At 32.0% G+C, this 22513-nt stretch overlaps 2 protein-coding genes across 3 annotated transcripts in view; both read left to right on the top strand.

Moving 5' to 3' along the window:
• The first annotated feature begins 851 nt into the window (after positions 1 to 851).
• LOC139500830 (uncharacterized) overlaps positions 852 to 22513 on the top strand; it is a 32430-nt gene continuing 10768 nt past the window's right edge. Inside the window, exons 1-3 of one of the 2 annotated variants that reach the window (XM_071289703.1) lie at positions 1841 to 2097; positions 3402 to 3691; positions 4506 to 5375. In XM_071289703.1, coding sequence (XP_071145804.1) covers positions 2090 to 2097; positions 3402 to 3691; positions 4506 to 5221 — 1014 coding nt within the window. In that variant the 5' untranslated portion in view covers positions 1841 to 2089 and the 3' untranslated portion in view covers positions 5222 to 5375. Of the gene's footprint in view, positions 2098 to 3401; positions 3692 to 4505; positions 5376 to 22513 lie in introns of those variants that run through there. The other variant, XM_071289705.1, reaches the window with a different exon arrangement.
• Positions 14486 to 18813, top strand: LOC139501002 (monocarboxylate transporter 12-like). The gene is made up of 5 exons (XM_071289944.1): positions 14486 to 14637; positions 15074 to 15217; positions 16531 to 16677; positions 17040 to 17969; positions 18318 to 18813. The coding sequence occupies exons 1-5, from the start codon at positions 14490 to 14492 to the stop codon at positions 18479 to 18481; spliced, it is 1533 nt and encodes a 510-aa protein (XP_071146045.1). The 5' UTR covers positions 14486 to 14489; the 3' UTR covers positions 18482 to 18813.

Below are 22513 nucleotides of genomic sequence, written 5' to 3' on the forward strand. Positions count from 1 at the left end.
ATTTTTTTTTCATCTTTCTCAAGTAAAACCAAACTTTGAGTTTTTTTTTTTTTATCCTGAATGACAATCTCTCGGAAAAGTTTGGTAAAGAACTAATTACAATTTGTGTTGCATTCTAATCCAATGATAAATCATTACGCATTTCCTTTCTACTGTATTGAAGATAATTTTCATAAAACGGAAACTTAAGTGAGTATGGTCTAGTAATGATTAAGATAATTGTAGTTCTTTTAAATAATAGACAAAAAGGACAAAGATATCTTTTAAGTTTTGAGTTCTAGTTCTGTTAATATTCTGTATGAGTTTTTTTGCCGATTCCCGCCGTGCCCTTTCCTTTGAGGAAAGAAACCGCCCTTTCCAGACGGCCATTATGACGTCGTTGAAAAACCGTGAAATTACGGGGAACAATAGACGACGGTTACGTTTGTTATTACCTCCCCTGAAACTGTTGGATATGCCCTTAAAAGAAGTCAAATCATACTAAGGTCAACTTTGCCTGAGGGACTTAAAACCTTCGTCTCTTTATAATTTCAAAATTTATAAACGGACAATTTTGGACGGTTTTTTTTATATAAATCATGTCAGTATCGAAGTACTAACTACTGATATGGGGATACCTTCGGGGACTGAAAGTCCACCAGCAGAGTATCGAACTTGTGTTGAAAAAAAAACACGTAACAAATTGCATGCGTCCGAAACGATTTTATCGATTTACCTTCATCTGGATTGCTCGATAACTTTTTCCCGTTACATTCGATTTTCAGATTCAGCTTTTATGTGAAATAAACCTTGTTAAATAGCCAAACATTATGAATGACAACGTGAATTTTGTTCAAAGGGACAAGTAGTTATCAAAGGTACCAGGATTATAATTTAGTACGCCAGACGCGTGTTTCGTCTACATAAGACTCATCAGTGACGCTCATATCAAAATATTTATTAAGCCAAACAAGTAAAAATTTGAAGAGCATTGAGGATCCAAAATTCCAAAAAGTTGTGCCAAATACGGCTAAGGTAATCTATGCCTGGGATAAGAAAATCCTTAGTTTTCGAAAAATTCAAAGTTTTGTTAACAGGAAATTTGTAAAAATGACCACATTATTGATATTCATGTCAACACCGAAGTGTTGACTACTGGGCTGGTGATACCCTCGGGGACGAAACGTCCACCAGCAGTGATCGTATGCAAAAGACGAAATTAAGACTTAGTTATAAACAATATGACATCGACTACGTACCGATTATCAGGTTGTCTGCATGTTGATATCGTAAAGTATCAGCTGCGAGACATAATATGAAGCTTTTTGTCGAGTAAGCACAGCGAACGAGATCAAAAAGCCTTCATATTATGTCGAGCAGCTGATATTTTACAATATTAATATGCCGATAACCTGATAATCGATTTATCGGGCTGTAAGTATTGTCTTTGTTTCACCAGCAACCGGAAGTTGACTTGATAAGTTCGGGTCAAACTTATCAACGTCGGTTCAAACATTATGACGTCGCTGATATGTCCGGGTCAAAGTTATAAAGGCCAGGTCAACGTATTTGACGTCACAAAGCCGTTATATGGAGTTTTATTAAGAGCTGACCAGATTGATATAGACAGTTAGACGACCGATAAATAAGATTATCCATCTTTCGTTTAGACCTGTTTCTAGAATATTGTAAATCTAAGGACGTTAACGATGAAAGCTTAATCAAACGGGTACCATTAAACATAGATTGACAGCAACAAACTAGTGCCGTAAAGTGATGTGACAGCTTGTGAATGTAATCGGATCTAATTTTGTAAACATTATTGTATTATAGTACTTTGCAAGGTTCATTTTATAGTAATCGACTTAAAGTGAGATTTGAGTGATTAAGGTCACGTTGATTTCTTCCACAACAATGGATAGGTGTGTATGTGCATTCAAATACTTTTAATGTTGTTTTTACAGGTTTTATATGTTATATAGATTGTACCTAAAGTAAACAAACATTTTTGTTTGTATTTGAGAGGTTGAAGAAGTATTATTTTGTGGAAGGAAGATTTGGAATTGGCACAATTTGATTGATAAAGGTCACATTGATTTCATCTACAACAATGGACAGGTGTGTATATGCATTGACATACTTTTAATGGTGTTTAAAGGTTATACAGATTTATGTTTATACCTTAAGGAGGCTCGAGGGTATAAAAATTTCAGAAAAAAATTAAACATTTGTTTTTCATTACAAATCTTATTTATTACCTTTTGTAGTTGTTACTTTATCATATGGGACAAAACAATTCAAAACAATTAATTCGTGTTGGCCCCAGATGACTTTTAAAATGTAAACATCATTGAAAAAGTTCCAAATTATCTCCCTTTGGTGGAAAAATGCCATTTTTTTGGCTTTAAAATTTAAATATCTCTTTTAACTCATCGGTGACCTATATTTTTTAATAGAATTTCGATATATGCTGTACTTAAACTAAATTATTGTAAAATTTGAGCGATTTCTGTATTAAATTTCTTTTTTTATTTCGATATTACCTTTATTTCTCCTATTAGGTCAACAGAAAAAAACACTTTTACAAAGATGTATGCTTCTTTCGAAGGCAGATTGTGAGCGCAAATGAACGGTAGCCCCATTTTTTTATTTTATTTTTCTATTAACTATAATATAAAGTTCATTTATAGAAAAATATAGAGAAATCCTATATAAATGATTTAGACCCGCGAACCCTCTTAAATATACAAACGTCTAGAGGATGCAGAGGCATTTTGTTCAAAGAGGATTTATCAAGGGATTTACTACCGGACTGTGGGAGTCAAAGGATGACCATATATATATACCCTTGTCAACTCATGGGTAAATTTGAACAATTTATTTAATTGTTTCCATATTATTCTACGCACTAATGAGATTTCCTACCTTTTTGAAATAATTTTGAAGGTATGCTAGTAATTAAATATCTTCGGAAGACTTATTACTTTAAACTTATTGAACCTAGAACAAACTGTATAAGTAGCAAAATATCGATATATTGTCACTAATGAGTCTTTTGTAGACGAAACGCGCGTCTGGCGTATATACTAAATTTAGTCCTGGTATATATGATGAGTTTATTTAGTACTCACAGTCACTGAAAGATAGTTCAAAAATCTACACTATACAGTTTTTCGAAGATTAGAATATCAATCAGTATAAATCGTACGGGTAATTCAAAGGGTAAAAAGAAGTTTAAATGGATTGTGTCTAAATGTCGTTACTCTTCAAACAAAATCAACATATAGTTGCATGTGATTATCCGTTTGTGATAAGAACTATACAGATACAACACAACTTCCAAACCAAGCTTTCAACCACGTGTCTTATTTTTAGGGGAGATCTTTAAACATTGAACAAAACTTTACACTCATTATTTTCAGAGCAGAGGTAGTAAGAGAATTAGAAACAAAAGGATACAGTGTCATCCCGAATGTTTTGACCGACAAAGAATGCGAAAAGTATAAATCAATTTACAAGGCTTGGGTTGAAAGATTTGGAGATGAGAGGCCTTACTGGGATAAATCATTGATGCAACAATATAGGTTGTCACACTGTGAACCCACATGGAATGTCAGACTTGCATCGAAACCTGTATTTGCTTCCATATGGAAAACTGATAAATTGTTGACCAGTATGGACGGTATTGCGATTGGTGAACCTCCTGAATTAAGTAAGAACAATAAACTGATTATAGAATAAGAGAAATGAATTTTGACTCAATAAAAAGAATAAATAAGTTCAGAAGTTTTATGCAAAAATCATGTGAATGTATTTAAAATTTTAACGCATTCTCATTCTCAATCGATGTGACCAAAATATGAAAATATGAGTGAATTAGAATTTGGAAACAGGACACATTATTAAGCAATGCAATGACAGAATTCAGCATTTTTTAATACCGAAGATACAACAATTGATACATGTAGATTTTATAAAATTACTTATCAAAGACTAAAGTACAAACAAAAAAGGAACCTTTTTTATTATTCAGAAATTTTTATAGTAGATAGAAGATTTTAGGTGAAAGAGTAGAAGGGTCAACAGATTGAATCTATCACTTGAAACCCAACGGTACATTTAGTAGGAACACATTGGCCTACATAAAAAAAATTGATAAAGTCGTTTAAAATTTTGTTATTTATGTTCGATCACATGCAAAGAGAACATCGGCTCAAGGACATAGTTCTTGGATTTATCATAAGAGGGATCGGGACTGTATTCATATATCATGCAAAGCCATCAAATTTCCTACCCACAATGCGTCTGAAATCCAGATGGAACTAGGGATAACCATATTTCCCAACACATAAAGAAGTAAGTATACACCTGATTTTAAAACACTGCAACACTTAGGAAATACGAGGTCTAAAAGAATAGAAACGATTTTGTCGTATTTCTTTTAGGTTTCGATCGGAAGTAAAGAAAACTTCTAATATATATGAATAATTACCGTCAATTGAACCAGTAATGCTTCTCGTTTGTAGGAAACACTGATTTTGGTGATCCTAATTCCAATTGGTTTCACATGGACCAGGGTAGCTGGAGAGAAGGTCTCCATGTGTACCAAGGAGCTGTTTACTTGGAAGAAACAACAGAAACTGACTATTGCTTTCGAGTTCTTGAAAATTCCATACAGTTTCATAAAGAGTTCTATGAAAGTTTTCCAAAGGCTGTTATAGAAGCTGCAGGTGAAGACTTCTATCGTCTGACAAAGGAGCATTTTGATTGGTATTTATCTAAAGGTTGTAAAATTAAGAAAGTTCCAGTTCCAAAAGGCGGTATTGTTTTGTGGGATTCCAGAACGATCCATGACAACAAAGCGCCTATCTTTGGCAGACCAAATTCAGACAGATGGCGATTCGTTGTTTTTGTTTGCATGGCACCTGCAGTCTGGGCAACGGAACGGGATATTGAAATGAAAAAGAAAGCCTATAACGAAATGGTTGCTACTGCCCATTGGCCATCACAAGGAGTTTGGACTTTCCCGAAGACTTCAGAAAGAGAGGCTACTAAAAAATTTGCACACTTGGAAATAATTGAAGAACTCCCTGAAGTAGCTAAAACGAAAGAAGTTTTACAAATGGTTGGAATTGAAAAATATGACTTTGACGATGGACTACCAAATGATCCAGGTTGGAATCCAAAATGGTCAGTAGACCCAAATACGCAAAAAATTAAAAGCAGTGTATATTTTGCTTGAAATGAAAATAAGGACGTTTTTTCAACTTATAAATATATAGCAGAATATTAAACAGTATAGAAACACTAATGTCAGCTGACTTCATGTATCCAGGTGTGTCCTGTAAACTTATCGTTATTAAATATGAATCGAGTTTCATGTTGAAAACAGACAATGATTCGCCTCTTTGATTAAAATGGTTGCTACATTGGTATATAACGATTAGAGCCGGAAGCAGTACTGAGGTCATTCCAACCTTTAGACCTTAACACGTTCCGTTTTTACAATTTCATTTCTCTATCTTTATATACCAATGATAAATATATTCTGCTGCATTTCTTAGAGTTTAGGTATCTAATAATTTAAAAATATGCAATTTTGATGATTAGAATTACTAATTTTGTATTCCAATTATTGATTAACAACAGATCAATATAGCACTGATTTTACAAGTTATATTCCACTCTCATTCTTGTGTGTAAAACGATTCTAATTTTCATCTTAGAACAGATGATGATCCATCAAAAATCATTTTGAGACATAATTTGCCGAAATTTTTATTTTATGTAGTGTAGACAGAAAGTATTATATAAGTAGCTCTATGAAAATGGAAATCAACTTATTGCTGATTACTACTAGAAGTTTGACGTCCTTTCATGCAATAGCCTCATCTCTGTTTTTCAAGATGGTACCGTGATAACTTATCATATTTACGTGTTCATCTTTATAATAAACTCTGTAAATTCAGAGATTCAAATTTTTTTTAAATTTGCAACAGGACAGCCATCTCAAAAATAAAGAGTTAAAATTTTGATTTCATAGCATTATCATTTGAAAGCAGCATGTCATCTCTTTTGTTCACAAATTGCAATAACGAACGTCAGTGAAAGATTAAACTCTCAGAACTTATAGCACTTGCTGCTTTTGTTTCTGTAATTGATGTAAGTTCGAGTCTATTTTAAACGAGTTGCCATCTAACTAACAATCGAAATGGCCGATTAACATACGACTTGATCTAGACATAAATCAAGAAATAACTACACCGAAAGGCACGTACAGTCGTATCAACAGTGATTTTCATAGCTCACTTCATTTCATGTCAATGATTAAAAATATGTCAATCGTCGATTTACCTAAATAAGAATGATTTTGTGTGCACAATCCTTTTATAAAATTTATCTTTCCCGTTACTACTATGGAGTAATTGAAGGTCTCATTTGAAAAAGTGTTAGATTGCACAGGGTCAATTGTAAAATCGTTATTACTATTCTATATACTGCGTTGTCAGTTTATATTCGACTAACATTGTATGTGCCTGCTCCAACTCAGGAGCATGTAGTTCAATGGTTTTCGTTTGTTGATGTCTTTTATATGTGTTTTCGTAGTTTATTTTGTTTTAAAATAGGCTGTTTTTTTTCTCAATTGAACTGTTTTGTATTTTTCAATTCATGGACTATTGTAGCCGACAATACCGTAATACTGTATGTTTTTTCTCATTGTTGAAGATTATATGGTTGCCTATATATAATTGCTTACATCCACTACATTTGAACTTTGTTGGATAGTTGACTCATTTGCATTAATACCAAATCTCCTTATTAAAAGTTGAGGGGTGTGTGTGTTTCTTTGGAAAATTTCAATGTTTTTCTCCCAGGTCACCCAGTTTGAATAGAATATTTTGACATTTTGCTGTGCTCTTGGATTTGAGTTAAGAGCCAACCAAAGCTCACGGCCTGTTGTTGGGTAGTTGATGACTATATGGTAAGCTCTGGATGTCTTTTCGAGTATTGCATACGGTGATTTGGTGATGTCTTCATGCCATGCATTGTCCCATTACTTTATATAGACATCTTATCAGTCAACCTGATCTATCAAGTAGCTCTCCTCGCCTTTTGTATAGTCAGACGAAAAACAAGATATAAACTGACTTAGCTTGGTATATACATGTTTATTTAATATACTCATATAATTATAAAAAAGAAGATGTGGTATGATTGTCAATGAGACAACTCTCCACAAGAGACAAACATAACACAGAAATTATCAACTATAGGTCATCGTACGGCCTTCAACAATGAGCAAAGCCCATACCACATAGTCAGATATAAAAGGCCCCGAAATGACAATGTAAAACAATTCAAACAAGAAAACTAACTTATTTATGCACAAAAATTGAACGAAAAACAAAAATGTAACACATAAACAAACGACAACCACTGAATTACAGGCTCCTGACTTGGGACAGGCACATACATTTTGAATGTGGCGGGGTAATAAATATGTTAGCGGGATCCCAATTAAGTCAACTTGATATTCTAAAACAACATAAAAGTTAAAAAGTTTTAAAAAAAATAATATTTTAATAAATGTTGAAAATATTATTGTGTTTGTGAGTGGAAAACTACTTTTAAAAAATTGTAGAAATATTCAAAAGTAGCTCTCGTGTTTTGTTCTTCGGCTTCGTTAACGGAACATCAATCAAGTAATCGATCTTCATGACTATGGCTTCAATATTTAATGGTATAAAATATCATAGTCTGCTTGTCGTAGACTCAAAAAGACTTCAAGTTGGAATAGATCTACGAAGACTAAAGAACGTTCATGTGTGGTTTAGTAATTGTACATGCCCACGAAACCGACGTCCAGATATTGTTCAGAAGATGTTTTGAGAAGTTCCGATGCAACCGGACAAGTAAAATTAAACTGTTACAGTATATTACAGAACACAAAACTGGCTATCTTTGCTGTAAATACAAGTTAAAAAACCTGACATGGTTTACATTAAAGCTAAAAATCCCAATCCCACGGCATCAAATAATTTAAAAAAAAAACATATGACTTTTAACATTGGAGGTCTAAACTAGCATTGAGCCGTGTCCAGGTCCGATATAGAAAATAAAGAGATGTGGAGTAAATGTACACGGGACAAAATCGCACACAATATATAGAAAAAATACAAATTATTAATGAACAGGGCTTTTATGCCTGTTCTTCATCTTGAAAGGAGCTGGAGGGTCTTCAACGTGGAACTAGACCATTGATCCTCATTATACAAAAGTAACATAGGTTAGTGCATCGGACTATACAAAAACATAAGTTCCTGGTTCGATCACCATTCCGGTGAGAAGATTTCCAATCCACTATTAATAAATATGTTTAAACTAATAATAGCCACACACTTGACTTTGTGGATTACATTATTTTTTTCATCATCCTACATATGTCTTTTGATATTGTTCATACATGTAAATACTAAAAGTCTTACACTGTATCTATATATTTTGCTCCGAGACCAGAACATAATAAAATAGATAAATTAAAACTTGCGCTTTAGATTAAGAAAGGGTGTGAAAGATTTTGTATAATTTTTCCAGTTCTTTTGGAGTCCTTGAGCCCTTCCCTCGCCAACAATATATAGTTTGCTTTATTTGTAAAAGAGGCTAGTTAGATTAACCTCTCCAAACTTAAAAGTAAAGATCACACACCCTTATTGTTTAGATTGATAAAGACTTTTGCATCCGTCGACATTATCTTCGATTAAAGTAGTATTGATCTGACAACCGCTGTGCATGTATACTTTAACGACCTTTAAATGAATGACAAATGACAACATTGTCATTTTTTGAATGACAATTAAACTGTGTTGGAAAGATAACATAAATACACTTTCGTTTTTCGTTTTTTGTTTTTGTGAAATCAAAAATGAAAAATGAAAACACTTTTATTTTTCGATTTTAGTTTTTGAGAAATCAAAATTGAAAAATGAAAATACTTTTGTTTTCCGTTTTTTGTTTGTGAAATTAAAAACGAAAAAGAAAACACTTTTGTTTTTTATTTTGGTTTTTAAGAAATCAAAAACGAAAAATCAAAACACTTTCGTTTTTCATTTTGGTTTTTATGAAATCAAAAATGAAAAATGAAAACACTTTCGTTTTTTGTTTTTTGTTTTTGATTTTTCAAAACGAAAAACGAATGGACGCAGATATACACGGACCCTGGACCAGATAATAATGTTTCTACAGTCAATAATGGATAGAAAGGCAATGAAAAGAAACATGAAAATATTACTGTCTTTTTTTAATATAAAATATACAAATTCCAAAAATCAGAAAAATTACTATTTAAACATAGGCATGACATTGTAAACAATGACGTATGTATACACAATTTGCAACATATAGTAGTACAAGTTTATTATCAACATATTCTTTTATCGTAAATGAGTGAACACGTTTTAGACGGTAACACAGACAACACAATTAAACAAAATGAAAAAATAATAATTTGATAACAACTATGACATTAGAAGATCTGACGCACACATTTGTATCAATAATTTATGATAGATCGTCTGATTATCACAATATGAATATGAAACGAATATATCACTCGCGCAAATATCAAAAGTACTGATAAGTCAGTGCGCCAAGAAATAATACAATCGCGGGAGAGAAGAAGAAAAAAAATCCTCTCGCGAAAAAACAGAAAGACAAAGGATAACAACTTGGGTAATGACTGTCAAATATACCATGGGGAATCCAGGAATTCCTTAATATGACGTAGTAGTCTTCCGAATGTACATTGGTAATAGTAAACCCAAGTATATTTAGTTCTGAGTAAACTGATGGTAAAATACTATATTCATAACATTATTAACAAATGGATCTTCATTAAAAATTTTACATCAACCAAACAAATTTTAATTGGTCATTTAGAGTTTTAAAATTAGTAAATTTAAAGGATAAACCTAAAATGGAACTGGACCTTTCAGTTTTAAGTGATGGACATAATTTACAAAATCTTTTGTCTGGATGTGTTCATTTGTGTCTTCCGGAGCACCTGAGATCACCCCTAGTTTTTGGTGGGGTTCGTGTTGTTTATTCTTTAGTTTTCTATGTTGTGTCATGTGTACTATTGTTTTTCTGTTTGTCTTTTTCATTTTTAGCCATGGCGTTGTCAGTTTGTTTTAGATTTATGAGTTTGACTGTCCCTTTGGTATCTTTCGTCCCTCTTCTCTTTTCTATGTCAAGTTCATGGGCACTGATTCTAAGTTCGGTTAACTCATTTATTGTTTTACAATTACTTAACAGTAAATATTTTTCAAGGCCAATATTATTTTTGAATAGTCTACAGGTTCTTAATCTATTTCCTAGAGCCATACCAGATTTGTCATTATTTTATTGCTTAAGATAAATTTCATCATATTTGATTGGAGTTTTTTTTTTAATGATAACTGACTTTAAATAAGATATGTGACTTCACAAATATTCTGGTGTTAAACTAAGATATTTAAATAATGAATAAATGGTTCCCAACCAATTGTCGTTACATTTTGTAGATAAAATTTTGGACACTTCAAATGGTTCTTTAATGAGGGAGTTATTTTGATCTAAAAGTCTGACCCAAAATTTAGTCATATTAAGAATAACATCAAGAAATATGGGGTAGCGCCCCCACTCTCCCATCACTGCTAGGTTAGTTTTTTTCTTTGCACATCTGGAAAAAATAGTTATCTGATTTTAATTGTAACTTATTTGGTGAGAATTGGCCTCAAATTTCTGGGCCATATAATAAATTTGGCTTCAGTATGTGGTCAAAAAGATGTTAAAGTGTTTTAATATTTGGTTTAAAATGAGTAAAATATCTTATTAATTTAAAAAAGGCTTTTAATGCTTTATTATATAGATTGAACTTAGCATCTGTAAATCTGCCAAGTACAGTGAATATAATGCCAAGATAATTATATTTTTTTCTCACTATCAATAAGCTGACCATTAAATGAGAATTTGTCTTTTGATATCCTTCCCGTGTTATTAAAAATTAAAACTTTTTAGACTAATTTCTAGTCCCCATGTATTGCAATAATCCATTAAATTATTTAAACAGTTTTGTAATCCAGATGAAGTTTCAGAAATCACAATGAGGTCATCTACATACATTAAACAGTTAAGGGTACTGTTGTTTAACAAAACTGGACAACAGCTAGAATCAAAAATTTCTGGTTAATCATTTATGAAAAGTTTAAACAATGTAGGGCTCTAATTATCCCCTTAATATCAACAAAACAGATAAAGAGGCTTTATGTCCTTGGTTAGTGTATTTATCTATCAACGTTTTAAGTACAAACATGTCGTCCCTAGTTGTTCTTCTTTACAAAATCCTATTTGCTCTGGGCCAACTATTTCTTTGAGTTATAAACTTTTCTAATCTATGATTAAGTATTTTTAAAAAGAGTTTTCCTACACAACTACATATCGTGATGCCCCTAAAATTTGAGGGGTCATCTTTAGATCCGCTTGTATGTAATGGAACAATAAATCCTTTAGCCCATATTTCAGGAAATTTTCCTGTTGTTAATACTTTGTTAATTAAATATCTTTACAAAACATTTAAGCAGATATGATTGGCTACACTTGAGCATCTCATTTATAATGGAGTCAAAGCTGCATGATTAATTGTTTTTCAGTGATTTTACTGCTTCATCTATCTATTTTATAATCCAATTCTGTGAAAATATTATACTTTTCTAGGATATTAAGTGAATCAATTAGTTCTTCATTTACAGGTAACGAATCCAAATTAAGCTTTTTAAAATAGTGTAACCAATCAGAGTTTTATATATTAAACGTATCTCCTTTTCTAGAGGATTCATTACTGAGAAACTGTAGTAATACCCACTATTGGGATGGATTGTTATATCTTATGTTGTCTTATTGTACAATAAGATCTTTACGGAACTGTTTAAAATTATTTGTCCAATTTTGTCTATTAAGTTTTAAAAAACTGAAGACAGATTCAATCCACCATTTTTTTACATTTGAATATGCCTGTACAAAGTCAGGAATATGATAGTTGTTGTCCATTCTTTTTTGATGTGTTTTGTCAATTGATTTTGTCATGTGACTTTCCGAGTGAATTTTCCTTGGAGTTCAGTATTTTTGTGATTTTACTTTTTCCCTCTCACTATAGGTTCGTTATAATATTATTTAAATAGTGTTTTTTTTACCTCCAATTTTTTACACATTTTAATTAAAGAAAAATCAAACCACTTTGGTTGTTTCTTTTTATTTTTAGTATTTGCATTTAAGGAGTTAGGGATTTTAGGTAATACTTGTTTTAGAGATTTATCAGCTGCCTCATAGATTATATCATTTAGTTTCTATGTCGTATTATAAGTGCACTGGTTTTAAAATGTTAACTGAGTTATGCTGTGTAATAAATTAATGTACAAATTAATGTGAATCCAGGTTTTATGGTTTTAAAATTATAAAGGTCTTTTTTTACAAATGAAAAATATTAGCCATGTTTGATTTCCAGCTAAAAACATACAAAAAAAGGAATTGTAGTTTGTCCTTCAACTATTAGATGTATGTACAAAAACATTTTTTTGGTAATTCACAATAAAGTTTGGAACTCCGATGTTTGGCTTATGCCTGGGTCAGACATTCACGGATCACCTCGCCGGTTCCACTACGGGTTAAATCTCACGGATGATCTCGGAAATGCAGTTTTAAAAATTGTCAAGGATATACAAGTACTACAAGATACAACAACGTATGAATACGGCTATAATACAGAAATATACGGACTAATACAGATTGCCACGAAAGATGCCAAATCGTATCCGTCAAAACTCGTTATGACCAAGTTTTGATTAAAAGACGATACTCAACCTAGACAAATTCCATTGAAAATATTATCAAGTTGTTTAACTTATTATAGGACAGATCTTAATTGAAAGTGCAAATGTGATAACAAAAGTTCATTGAACTAGATGTTTAATAGGACAATATTGCTTTACTGTGAGCCTAAGAGTAAGGCTATAGGTAAGTCGATTTATACAATGCAATTTTACTGTTCGTTTAAAAATAAGACACTATTTTAAGTATACAACGAGTCTTTGTATTGTGTGCATTTTGAAGTTCGAAATCTCTCCCAACTTCAAGTCTGGAGTACGAAAACAAAATTTTACGAAAACAACAAGACTAGTTGTCATTTGATCTCTGTTTGATGTTTGCCTTATTTTAAACCCCGTTGTGTTTAAGGTATCAAAAAGTAGCAGTCAGCGAAAGTTGGTTAACTAATCAGCTGAAAAGAAGTAGGTCCCGTAGCCTAAATGAGGTGAATGGGTTTTACAGAATAGAGAATAATGAGCAAAAAAGTGAATGACCCAAAACATTTGGAAGACAAAAACAGGGGGGAAAACAAATAAGAGAATGAATAGTGGAAAACAAAAATTGGAACACTAGAAATAAATGACCTAAACTATTAATGTATACAGAACTGAAGGACCCAATCCAGACTTTCATAAATTCTCAAGTATGAATACGCCATGGCATTAAAAAATCTTTTATTTCTTTTTATTCAACAACAAATTACACTTTCTGCCGAACAATGTACTTCACTAGTCCAGCATTCCAGTGAAGAGGGAGTTTGTTAATATTTGTAAAATTCTGGCTTTGGGGTTCCTGATGAGGGTTTATCCAGAAAATTGCTGTTGACGCACCAAATTTAATAAGTTCAGTAGTCAATGCTTCTGATGATACATATTCAGTGTCAGTATTTTATTAAAGTCAGACCGCTTGTTTAAAATAAAACATGCACATGCATATATAAAACATAACATATCAAAATTAACATTAAAACACCATTTAGACTTATGAATAAGAACCAATCTTTTAGAAAAGTGAGAACTATTGTATTACTTATATACACACAACTGCAATTCTTTATGATTTAGAAGTTATCTTTTATATGTTGAGGTTTAAGCATCACTGATGAAGGTAAATCCGGAAAAGCACTCCAGACGCACCAAATTTATAAAGAGCTATTTCTATTAAAAGTAAATCAAGTTTAATGGTCATGTTTATACATGTAGTAAATATAAAAAATTGCTTTTGTAATTTTTTGGTTTCACATACTTTATAGTTTGTCTTATGTCATGCACCCCATATACTGTGGATTCATTATTATTCGTTGGATACCAATTTTCGTGGATTTCGTGGGTACCGGGAAACCACGAATTTAAATATTCAACGAATTGCAAATTTTCTAAAGAAATATATGCACACTTTTTCAAAACCACGAAATTAAATATCCACGAATATGCAAGTTTTCCTCAAACCACGAAAATTGGTACCTACGAAAATAAATGAATCCACAGTATTCACTTTACCTATTTGAAAACGAAAAGGCGATTTTGTTCTTTCTTTGAATGCAACGTTTTCTAAAATTTAAACTAATGAAGATTATATTATACAGTATGTAAAGGTTTCATAACGTTGGTGTAATGACTGAAAATGAAAAAGAAGTTTTGTCGTTCGAACTACGCGAGGAAGACGGAACTAATGAACGATGCAACGGCGATGAAAGGACGTCGCGACTAGAACACGGAAATAAGAATGTAGATAGTGGATGGGCTTGGGTTGTTTTAGCAGGTAAGATCAACAAAATGATTCTGAAATTGGATTAAAATAATTGAACAAAAAGAAGTTGTACTGAAAAACTATTGAAATAGTAAGAAAACGACCACGAGCCGAAATTATCATGGATCACCCTAGGTAATCAGACCTTCATCTTTTGTCTGAGGCGAAGTAAAATGATTGCTATTAAAATTTCATGAGAACAAACAATTGTTTCTTACTGGAAGTGAAAAATACAGTTGGTTACTATTGAAATTACGAAACAAAAAGATCATTGACTTAAAAACAATACCTTTGATTTATATTTGAGTTGAAAAAGGTTTGTTCCGCGATAAAATAATCATGCTTGTTACAAAATTTAAATGTTTTGTACTTTAAAAATTCATACTTGAATTTGATATAAAAAAAGACCTATGCCCTAACAAAGTACTTTATTTTCAATTCAATCAAGGTGCCACTATACAGTTCTGTATAATGGGTTCCGTGACCAAAGGAATGGGTGTTTTCTTCAACGGATTTATAGATCATTTTGAATCCTCGTCTGCTGTGACGTCAATTATACCCGGTGTATTTCATGCTACTTATAGCTTTTTCTGTAAGTATTAGTTACTTCAAACCGTTTTAGCTGCAAACAGCTGTTTTTTTCTTATGCTTATATATTTATGAGCTTCTGATCTTCTATGTTAATGTACATTTCTTGAGGTACTGATTTTCGTTGATTTCGTGGGTAAAGGAGAACCACGATCTATAATGTTCAACTTCATACAAATTTCCTACATGCTTGTATGAAGAATTATTGAAAACCGCGTATGTAAGTGTTGACGAAGTTACATTTTTTTTGCTTCAAAACAGCAGCCTCTGCCCATTGTAAGACTTATCTTTTTTTTAAATTTAAGTTCATTTATTAGTATGACGTCCATTTTTACTGAACTAATATACATTTGTTTAGGGGCCACCAGAGGACTACCTCCGGGTGCGGGGTTTTCTCGCTACGTTCAGAACCCATTGATGTCATGTGTCTGTTGTCTGCTCTTTGGTTGGATGTTGTCTCTTTGACATATTCCCCATTTCCATTTTCAGTTTTATTTTATAAGGTCTTCATAAATAAATATCATAGCAAGACAAATGTGATTATGTTGACTTCAAACATATGTTTTGCTATCTGCTTCTATATTGGTTATAATTAAAACTATAAAGGATACACATGGTTTACTTCAACAATTAATAGCAGGTAACAATAGAATTAAAGTTAAACATTGACCGAAACAAAAATAAATATATAGTTGAAAAAACAAATTAATGCACATGACATGAAAAAAGGTACCAGGATTATACCAGGATTATAATTTAGTACGCCAGACGCGGGTTTCGTTTACATAGGACTCATCAGTGACGCTAATATCAAAATAGTTATAAAGCCAAACAAGTACAAAGTTGAAGAACATTGAGGATCCAAAATTCCAAAAAGTTGTGCCAAATACGGCTAAGGTTATCTATTTCTAGGACAAGAAAATCCTTAGTTTTTCGAAAATTTATAAAAAAATGACCACAAAAAAAAGTCATAATTGATATTCATGTCTACACCGAAGTGCTGACTACTGGGCTGGTGATACCTTCGGGGACGAAACGTCCACCAGCAGTGGCATCGACCCAGTGGTGTCAAAAGTTATCAAAGGTACCAGGATTATACATTGTCTCTTTTAAGCCTTCACATACTGAAGATGTCTTTTGATTGTTTTTTTATTATAAGGTTGCTGTTTCATTGTGGTAAATCCCAGATAATCAATTCGTTCACATGTAAACTAGAAGAATTGTTTGACAATCAAAAAAGCACAAAACATAAAAGTTTAATTGTTTAAATCCATATAAACGTATAAATAATTATAATGTGTAATATAAATTTTGTAGCTTTACCGTTTTTAACCATTGGTTTACGATTTTACTCAACACGCCAGCTTGTGATAACGGCAGGTTTATTATCAGGGACGTCTTTTATCATTGCAAGCCTAGCCAATTCAGTTAAGGTACTGATCTTCACATATGGGGTAATGTTAGGTAAGATATACATGACAGCAGAATTCCTTTTAGTTACTTAAGATTGTTTTCATCTAAAAACGTTTTGAAAGAAACTCATCAAAACTACAAGGTTTACGACTTTTTACGCAAAACACGTGGTTAATCTACACGAGACTCGGCAGTTTACCACGAATATAAAAAAAAGTTATACCCCGTAAAATCATACCATGATTTGTATTATGTGTAGTAAGGACATATTTGAAACTTGATTTTTTTAATAAACAGTCATAGTTTTACAAATTAATTCAATTTGCATACAATATATAAGGATATTTTTTTTTTATGAATTTATCAGAACTGGAAATCAGTATGCATATTAATTAAGTTTTTTCTTTCTTCAGGAATTTCATTTGCTCTATTACATGGACCAGTTTCATACTTGATTGGAGTATATTTTGTTAAAAGGAGAAATTTAGCACAAGCAATATGTGGATCAGGATTTGGATTAGGAGGGCTGATTTTTCCACCTATTTATACATATTTTATAGAAAAGTATGGACTTAGAGGTGGCTTACTATTAACAGGGGGAGTTCAATTGAATATTGTTGCATTTGCTTTATTTCTGAGACCACTATCTAGTAATGTCTTACGAGAAAGGAAAACAAAAACTAAAAAACAAGAAAATAAAGAAAATACAACAGCTTTTAAATCTAAACCAGAAACTCCAGTTTCTTCAGAAGAACTACAGAATTTTTTTACCAAAAAGCAGAATATTGAAGAGAACTTTGATTTTCAGGAGAGTATAGTTTGCTCTGTTACAAGAAAGTCTGTCCTAAACAGGCTATTACAATGGTTGACCGTAATAGTGGATTACACCCTATTCAAGCATTGGTTCATGCGTGTTTACATAGGAGTCTTTTGTGTTGGGTGTATAGGAGTAATATATAATGTTATTTATATAGCACCATTTGCAAAAGATTATAATATTAGTGTAAACGATGTTGCAATTCTTGTCTCTATAGTAAACACGTGTGACTTTATTGGACGTATTATGAATGGTGTTATAACCGATCGTCAAATTCTGAAGAATTATCAATCCGTTATCTTAACCAGTTCCATAACAGCAATAAGTATGGCATTAGCTCCTTTATACACACAATATTGGCACTTTGTAGTTTATGGAGTAATAAGTGGACTAAATGCAGGTTGTCTGCTTGCATTGACTCCTGCAATTATTGGGGATTTTCTAGGAATGGAAAATTTTAGATCAGCAATGGGGATACTTATGTTCGGCGAAGGTATAACAACCGGTCTAGCAGCTCCATTTATAGGTAAGACTATACACCAAAATCACGTTAATTCTCTTATCTAAAAGACGTGGTGTTGACGGCAATTACAAAGCAAAAAAAATATTTTTGTTAACCAAATCAACAGACAACGTAAACTTCGATATGTTATTTGTTTTAAATGGATATATGGCACGCCAATTGTTTTTTTTTAGAATTGTTTCGCCATTTTGTATCTGATTCTTTAATCACCATAAATGACAACGGCAGTCAGTGTAAACTCTTTATTAAGTGTTTTCATATGTGCGCATGTGTATATGTGTGAGGTTCTAAAGAGGCGATGATTAAGACCCGCATGACGAAAGCATTTTATCATTATATTTTGTTTTACAGGTTATCTAAGGGATATAACTGGAAATTACGTAGCTTCGCTGTATTTCATGTCAGCATGCAGCTTGATTTCTGCGATAGTTTTTATTGGAGGTATTTTAGGGAAACGTCTCTGCACGTTAAGAAACAAACAATCAAATGATCTTGGGAAACGAACATCACTGTGAAAAGTATATAGATGACAGAACCATTTTTAATGGAATATACAACAAGCCAACAAAAATATTGATGACAGTATCTTGTTTTTTCAACAGACGAAAACCGTTTATGTAATATTTCAAGCTCTAAATCGCCTCGACTCTGCGGTATTTGGGAAGTTATCAATTTTGTGACGGGTTTAAGTTGCTATATTCTGGAAAGTCTTATAGCAATTTGCAAGATTAAGAAGAACAACTAAAGCACTGTGTCTTTTATTATTGATAATTTCATTGTAATACAATGGCACTAGTATTAGTGTAATTGTTTGATTACAAAACAAAATAAATAGATAGATTGTAAATTAGTCAACACGAACCAAAGATGTAAACATATACAGGTTAGTATACGACCTACATAAATGAAGAAAATAAACTCTTACTGTTTACTAAGCTTTAAACGATCGAAATTACAAAATGTGAAACCACTCTTGCTGTTTTTATGATTGGGCCTTTTACTTGTCGTTATATATCTAGATACATGTAAAGAAACCTGGAGATTTGTGTTCTCGAAAAACTAGTTAAACTACAACTCATTTGGTCTTTTACCTAACAGTTTTTCTTCGGAAAAAGCCTATACCAAGTCTTGAAAATGACAGTTATGGAAAAGTAAATTTGAGTAGTCTAATTATTGATATATTAAAAATAACAATAAAAAAAATGATAAACATCCTTTTTCCTGATTCGTATTTAGATAAAAATGAATAAAAACTAAAATGACAAAAATACCGAACTCCAAGGACAATTGAAAACTGAAAGTCCCACAGAAAAAGGTTAAAACAACAGCTCAAACACATCAAACGAATGTCATTTCAGGCAATAGACACTCATAAACATCAACTGTAAATGCGGTCATGAACTTATGAATAATAAATTAATGTTCTAAACCAGAATTGGTTCAGGTTTTCAAGTTAACTGTCTTCATCGAGGTATCTTTTGGGATAACATTTAGTAAATAAAGGCAACAGAAGTATACCGCTGTTCGAAAGTCATAAATCGATTGTAGGAAAACAAATCCGGGTTACAAAATAAAACTGAGGAAAACACACTAACATTGGCCATTGATCTGAATCATGGTCACAACATAATACTCAGTGGTTTATGATAACAACACAAACAAGTAAAATAACAAAAAATACCGAACCCCATGGCAATTTCTAAACGGAGAGTCTTTAAGCAAATGACAAAATCAAAACTGTGTATTTCTGACTTATTTATACAATTTATATATCGTACCAACTTGAAAAATAAAGCGTTATAAGTCAAGTTTATTTCAGAAAATTGTTGAATACCTTGACCTTGAATAAGTAAATGAATTTATTGACAAGCTGAATCAGTCATGTTGTATGAAAGCAATCTTTTAGTTTTTAATTGTAAGATAATTATTATGGTGCAACCAGAAGAAGAAAAAGTTAGGTTGCAATCTAATTGCATGACATGGCAGGTTAATGTTGAAAAAGTGATTACGAAGCACTGTTTTGACCATATTTTTCTCTCTCTATGTTAGAGCAATACATATAACATTAAAACATAAGGACATGTATATAAATAAGAGGATGTGGTATGAGTGCCAATAAGACATCTCTCTATCAGAGTCACAATGTATAATAGGTTAAAAATTATAGGTCAAAGTACGGTATTTAACACAGAGCCTTCGCTAAACGAGCACCAAGCTATAAAGCCCACAAAATGACTAGTTTAAATCAATTCAAACAAACGGTGTAATCTATATTAAAATGTAGTATGATTGCAGTGCGACAGCTATCCACTAGAGTTAACTTGACAATGAAAAGCAGGTATATAGTATACCTGGAACTGTTTTAACTTTAAGCATAAAAAACAAAACATTAGTTACTCTTTATGAACACGACTATGAATCCTACAGTCCCTGAACTACATCCCAAATTTTTTTAGGAGGGTCGTCCTATTACCCGACACCTTTTTCTTTAAGCTTCGTGTGTTGTCTGCTTCCTTCGACTAATAACTTTTAAATTATTTTAAATTTTAAAATTGTTTGTACGCACATTGAACGACAAATGTATGTGACGTATAAAATGTTCTGACGTCAGACACTCAAATCAATAAATGTGTTCGTAGATAGTAGATGTTTTTGTGTTCTGTTAAATTGCTCCTTTTAAAATTGTTAAACGATGATGACTGATGTACCCATATTTTGACTATTTTATTTATTGTGTCTGTTTATTTAACGCATCAATGTAAAAATATCGGAAATTGATGAGACTGTCATCAAAGTGAGAGGGTTAGCGCTATAGAACCAGGTTTAATCCACCATTTTCTACATTTGAAAATGCCTGTACCAAGTCAGGAATATGACAGTTCTTGTCCATTCGTTTTTGATGCGTTTTGTTATTTGATTTTGCCATGTGATTATGGACTTTCCCAATTGATCTTCCTCTAAGTTCAGTATTTTTGTGATTTTACTTTTTTGTAGTCTATTTTATTTTACTAAGTTAACAGACATTTATTTGGTACAAATGCTTTTAATCCTCTATGGAATTGCTTATGCGTTTGTATAGAAACTGTCGTCGTCAAATTATAAGTAAATTCTTATTTAATAATAAATCATGGTACTAATTAGTTATCAAAGGTATCATGATTATAATTTAGTACACTGACGCGCGTTTCGTCTACATAAGACTCATCAGTGAAGCTCATATCAAACAAGTAAGAAGTTGAAGAGCATTGAGGATCCAAATCTCCAAAAAGTTACCCAAATACGGCTAAGGTAATCTATACCTGGGATAAAAGAAATCCTTAGTTTTTCGAAAAATTTTAAGTTTTGTAAACAGGAAATTTATAAAAATGACCACTTTATTGATATTAATGTCACCACCGAAGTATTAACTACTGGGCTGGTGATACCCTCGGGGACGAAACGTCCAACGACAGTGGCATCGACTCAGTGGTGTAAATAGTTATCAAAGGTACGAGGATTATAATTTAGTACGGCAGACGCGCGTTTCGTCTACATAAGACTCCTTACTGACGCTCATATCAAAATATTTATAAAGCCAAACAAGTACAAAGTTGAAGAGCATTGAGAATCAAAAATTCCCAAAAGTTGTGTGTCAAATACGGTTAAGGTAATCTATGCCTGGGATAAGAAAATCCGTAGTTTTTTTGGAAAAATTCATAGTTATGTAAACAGGAAATTTATAAAAGTGACCACATGATTGATATTCATGTCAACGCTTCGCATGTCAACACCGAAGTGTTGACCATTGAGCTGGTGATACCCTCGGGGACAAAACATCCACCAGCAGTGGCATTGACTTAGTGGTGTAAGCATTGACATTTTGAACATTTCTAATTCATATCTTTTGTTATTATTTGTGAAAATATGTGCATCAAATATTCACAACATATGTACAAATTTAAGCATTTTTTGGGTAAAAGTATTAGTTTCGCAGCTTTTTTTCATAAATAATTTCAGATTCTTTAAAAGAGAAAATATTCAGTGAATGTCATTGTCCTTGTCAATAGCTAGTACAACTTTAACAGGTCTACCGAGACAAATATGTTACATGTACATGCATAATTAATGTGGTTTTTTTCAATTTTCACTGTATGTTTAAAACATCAGTTTAATGTGCGATATGATAAAAAGCTTTTCGGCTCTAGTCAGCATTATATTTTACTGTATTGAGACAAAAAAAAATAGGTATTAGTTATTTATTTACATATATTAAAAAATATTTAATGAAAAGGCAGATATTTATATAGGTATATAGGTGAATCATTTACTGGATCGATGAATTTGCTTGGGATAAATAAAATATATTAGCAATTATTCCTTTTTTTAACGTCACAATATCTTTATTGCATATTTGCTGTAACAATTTACTAAGTTTACAGCTTGTAACTTAGTATCCCTCGTGTTAGTTTACCTAAATTATTCTAACATTCAGTTATTGACTCTAAAATCGAGATTCATGTTAAATCTTATTAGTGTGTATTTTCCCAACTTATCACATCTGACAACGA

The sequence above is a fragment of the Mytilus edulis genome, chromosome 13, assembly GCF_963676685.1.
Source record: "Mytilus edulis chromosome 13, xbMytEdul2.2, whole genome shotgun sequence".
NCBI classification, from domain to species: Eukaryota; Metazoa; Mollusca; class Bivalvia; order Mytilida; family Mytilidae; genus Mytilus; species Mytilus edulis.

What these genes read in the sequence shown, in the direction of transcription:
- LOC139501002 (XM_071289944.1), top strand. Translation starts at nt 14,490, where the DNA reads ATGACTGAAAATGAAAAAGAAGTTTTGTCGTTCGAACTACGCGAGGAA. An exon ending in TGCTACTTATAGCTTTTTCT is followed by an intron (nt 15,218 to 16,530) that starts GTAAGTATTAGT and finishes TAAATTTTGTAG; the next exon opens with CTTTACCGTTTTTAACCATT. An exon ending in CACATATGGGGTAATGTTAG is followed by an intron (nt 16,678 to 17,039) that starts GTAAGATATACA and finishes TTCTTTCTTCAG; the next exon opens with GAATTTCATTTGCTCTATTA.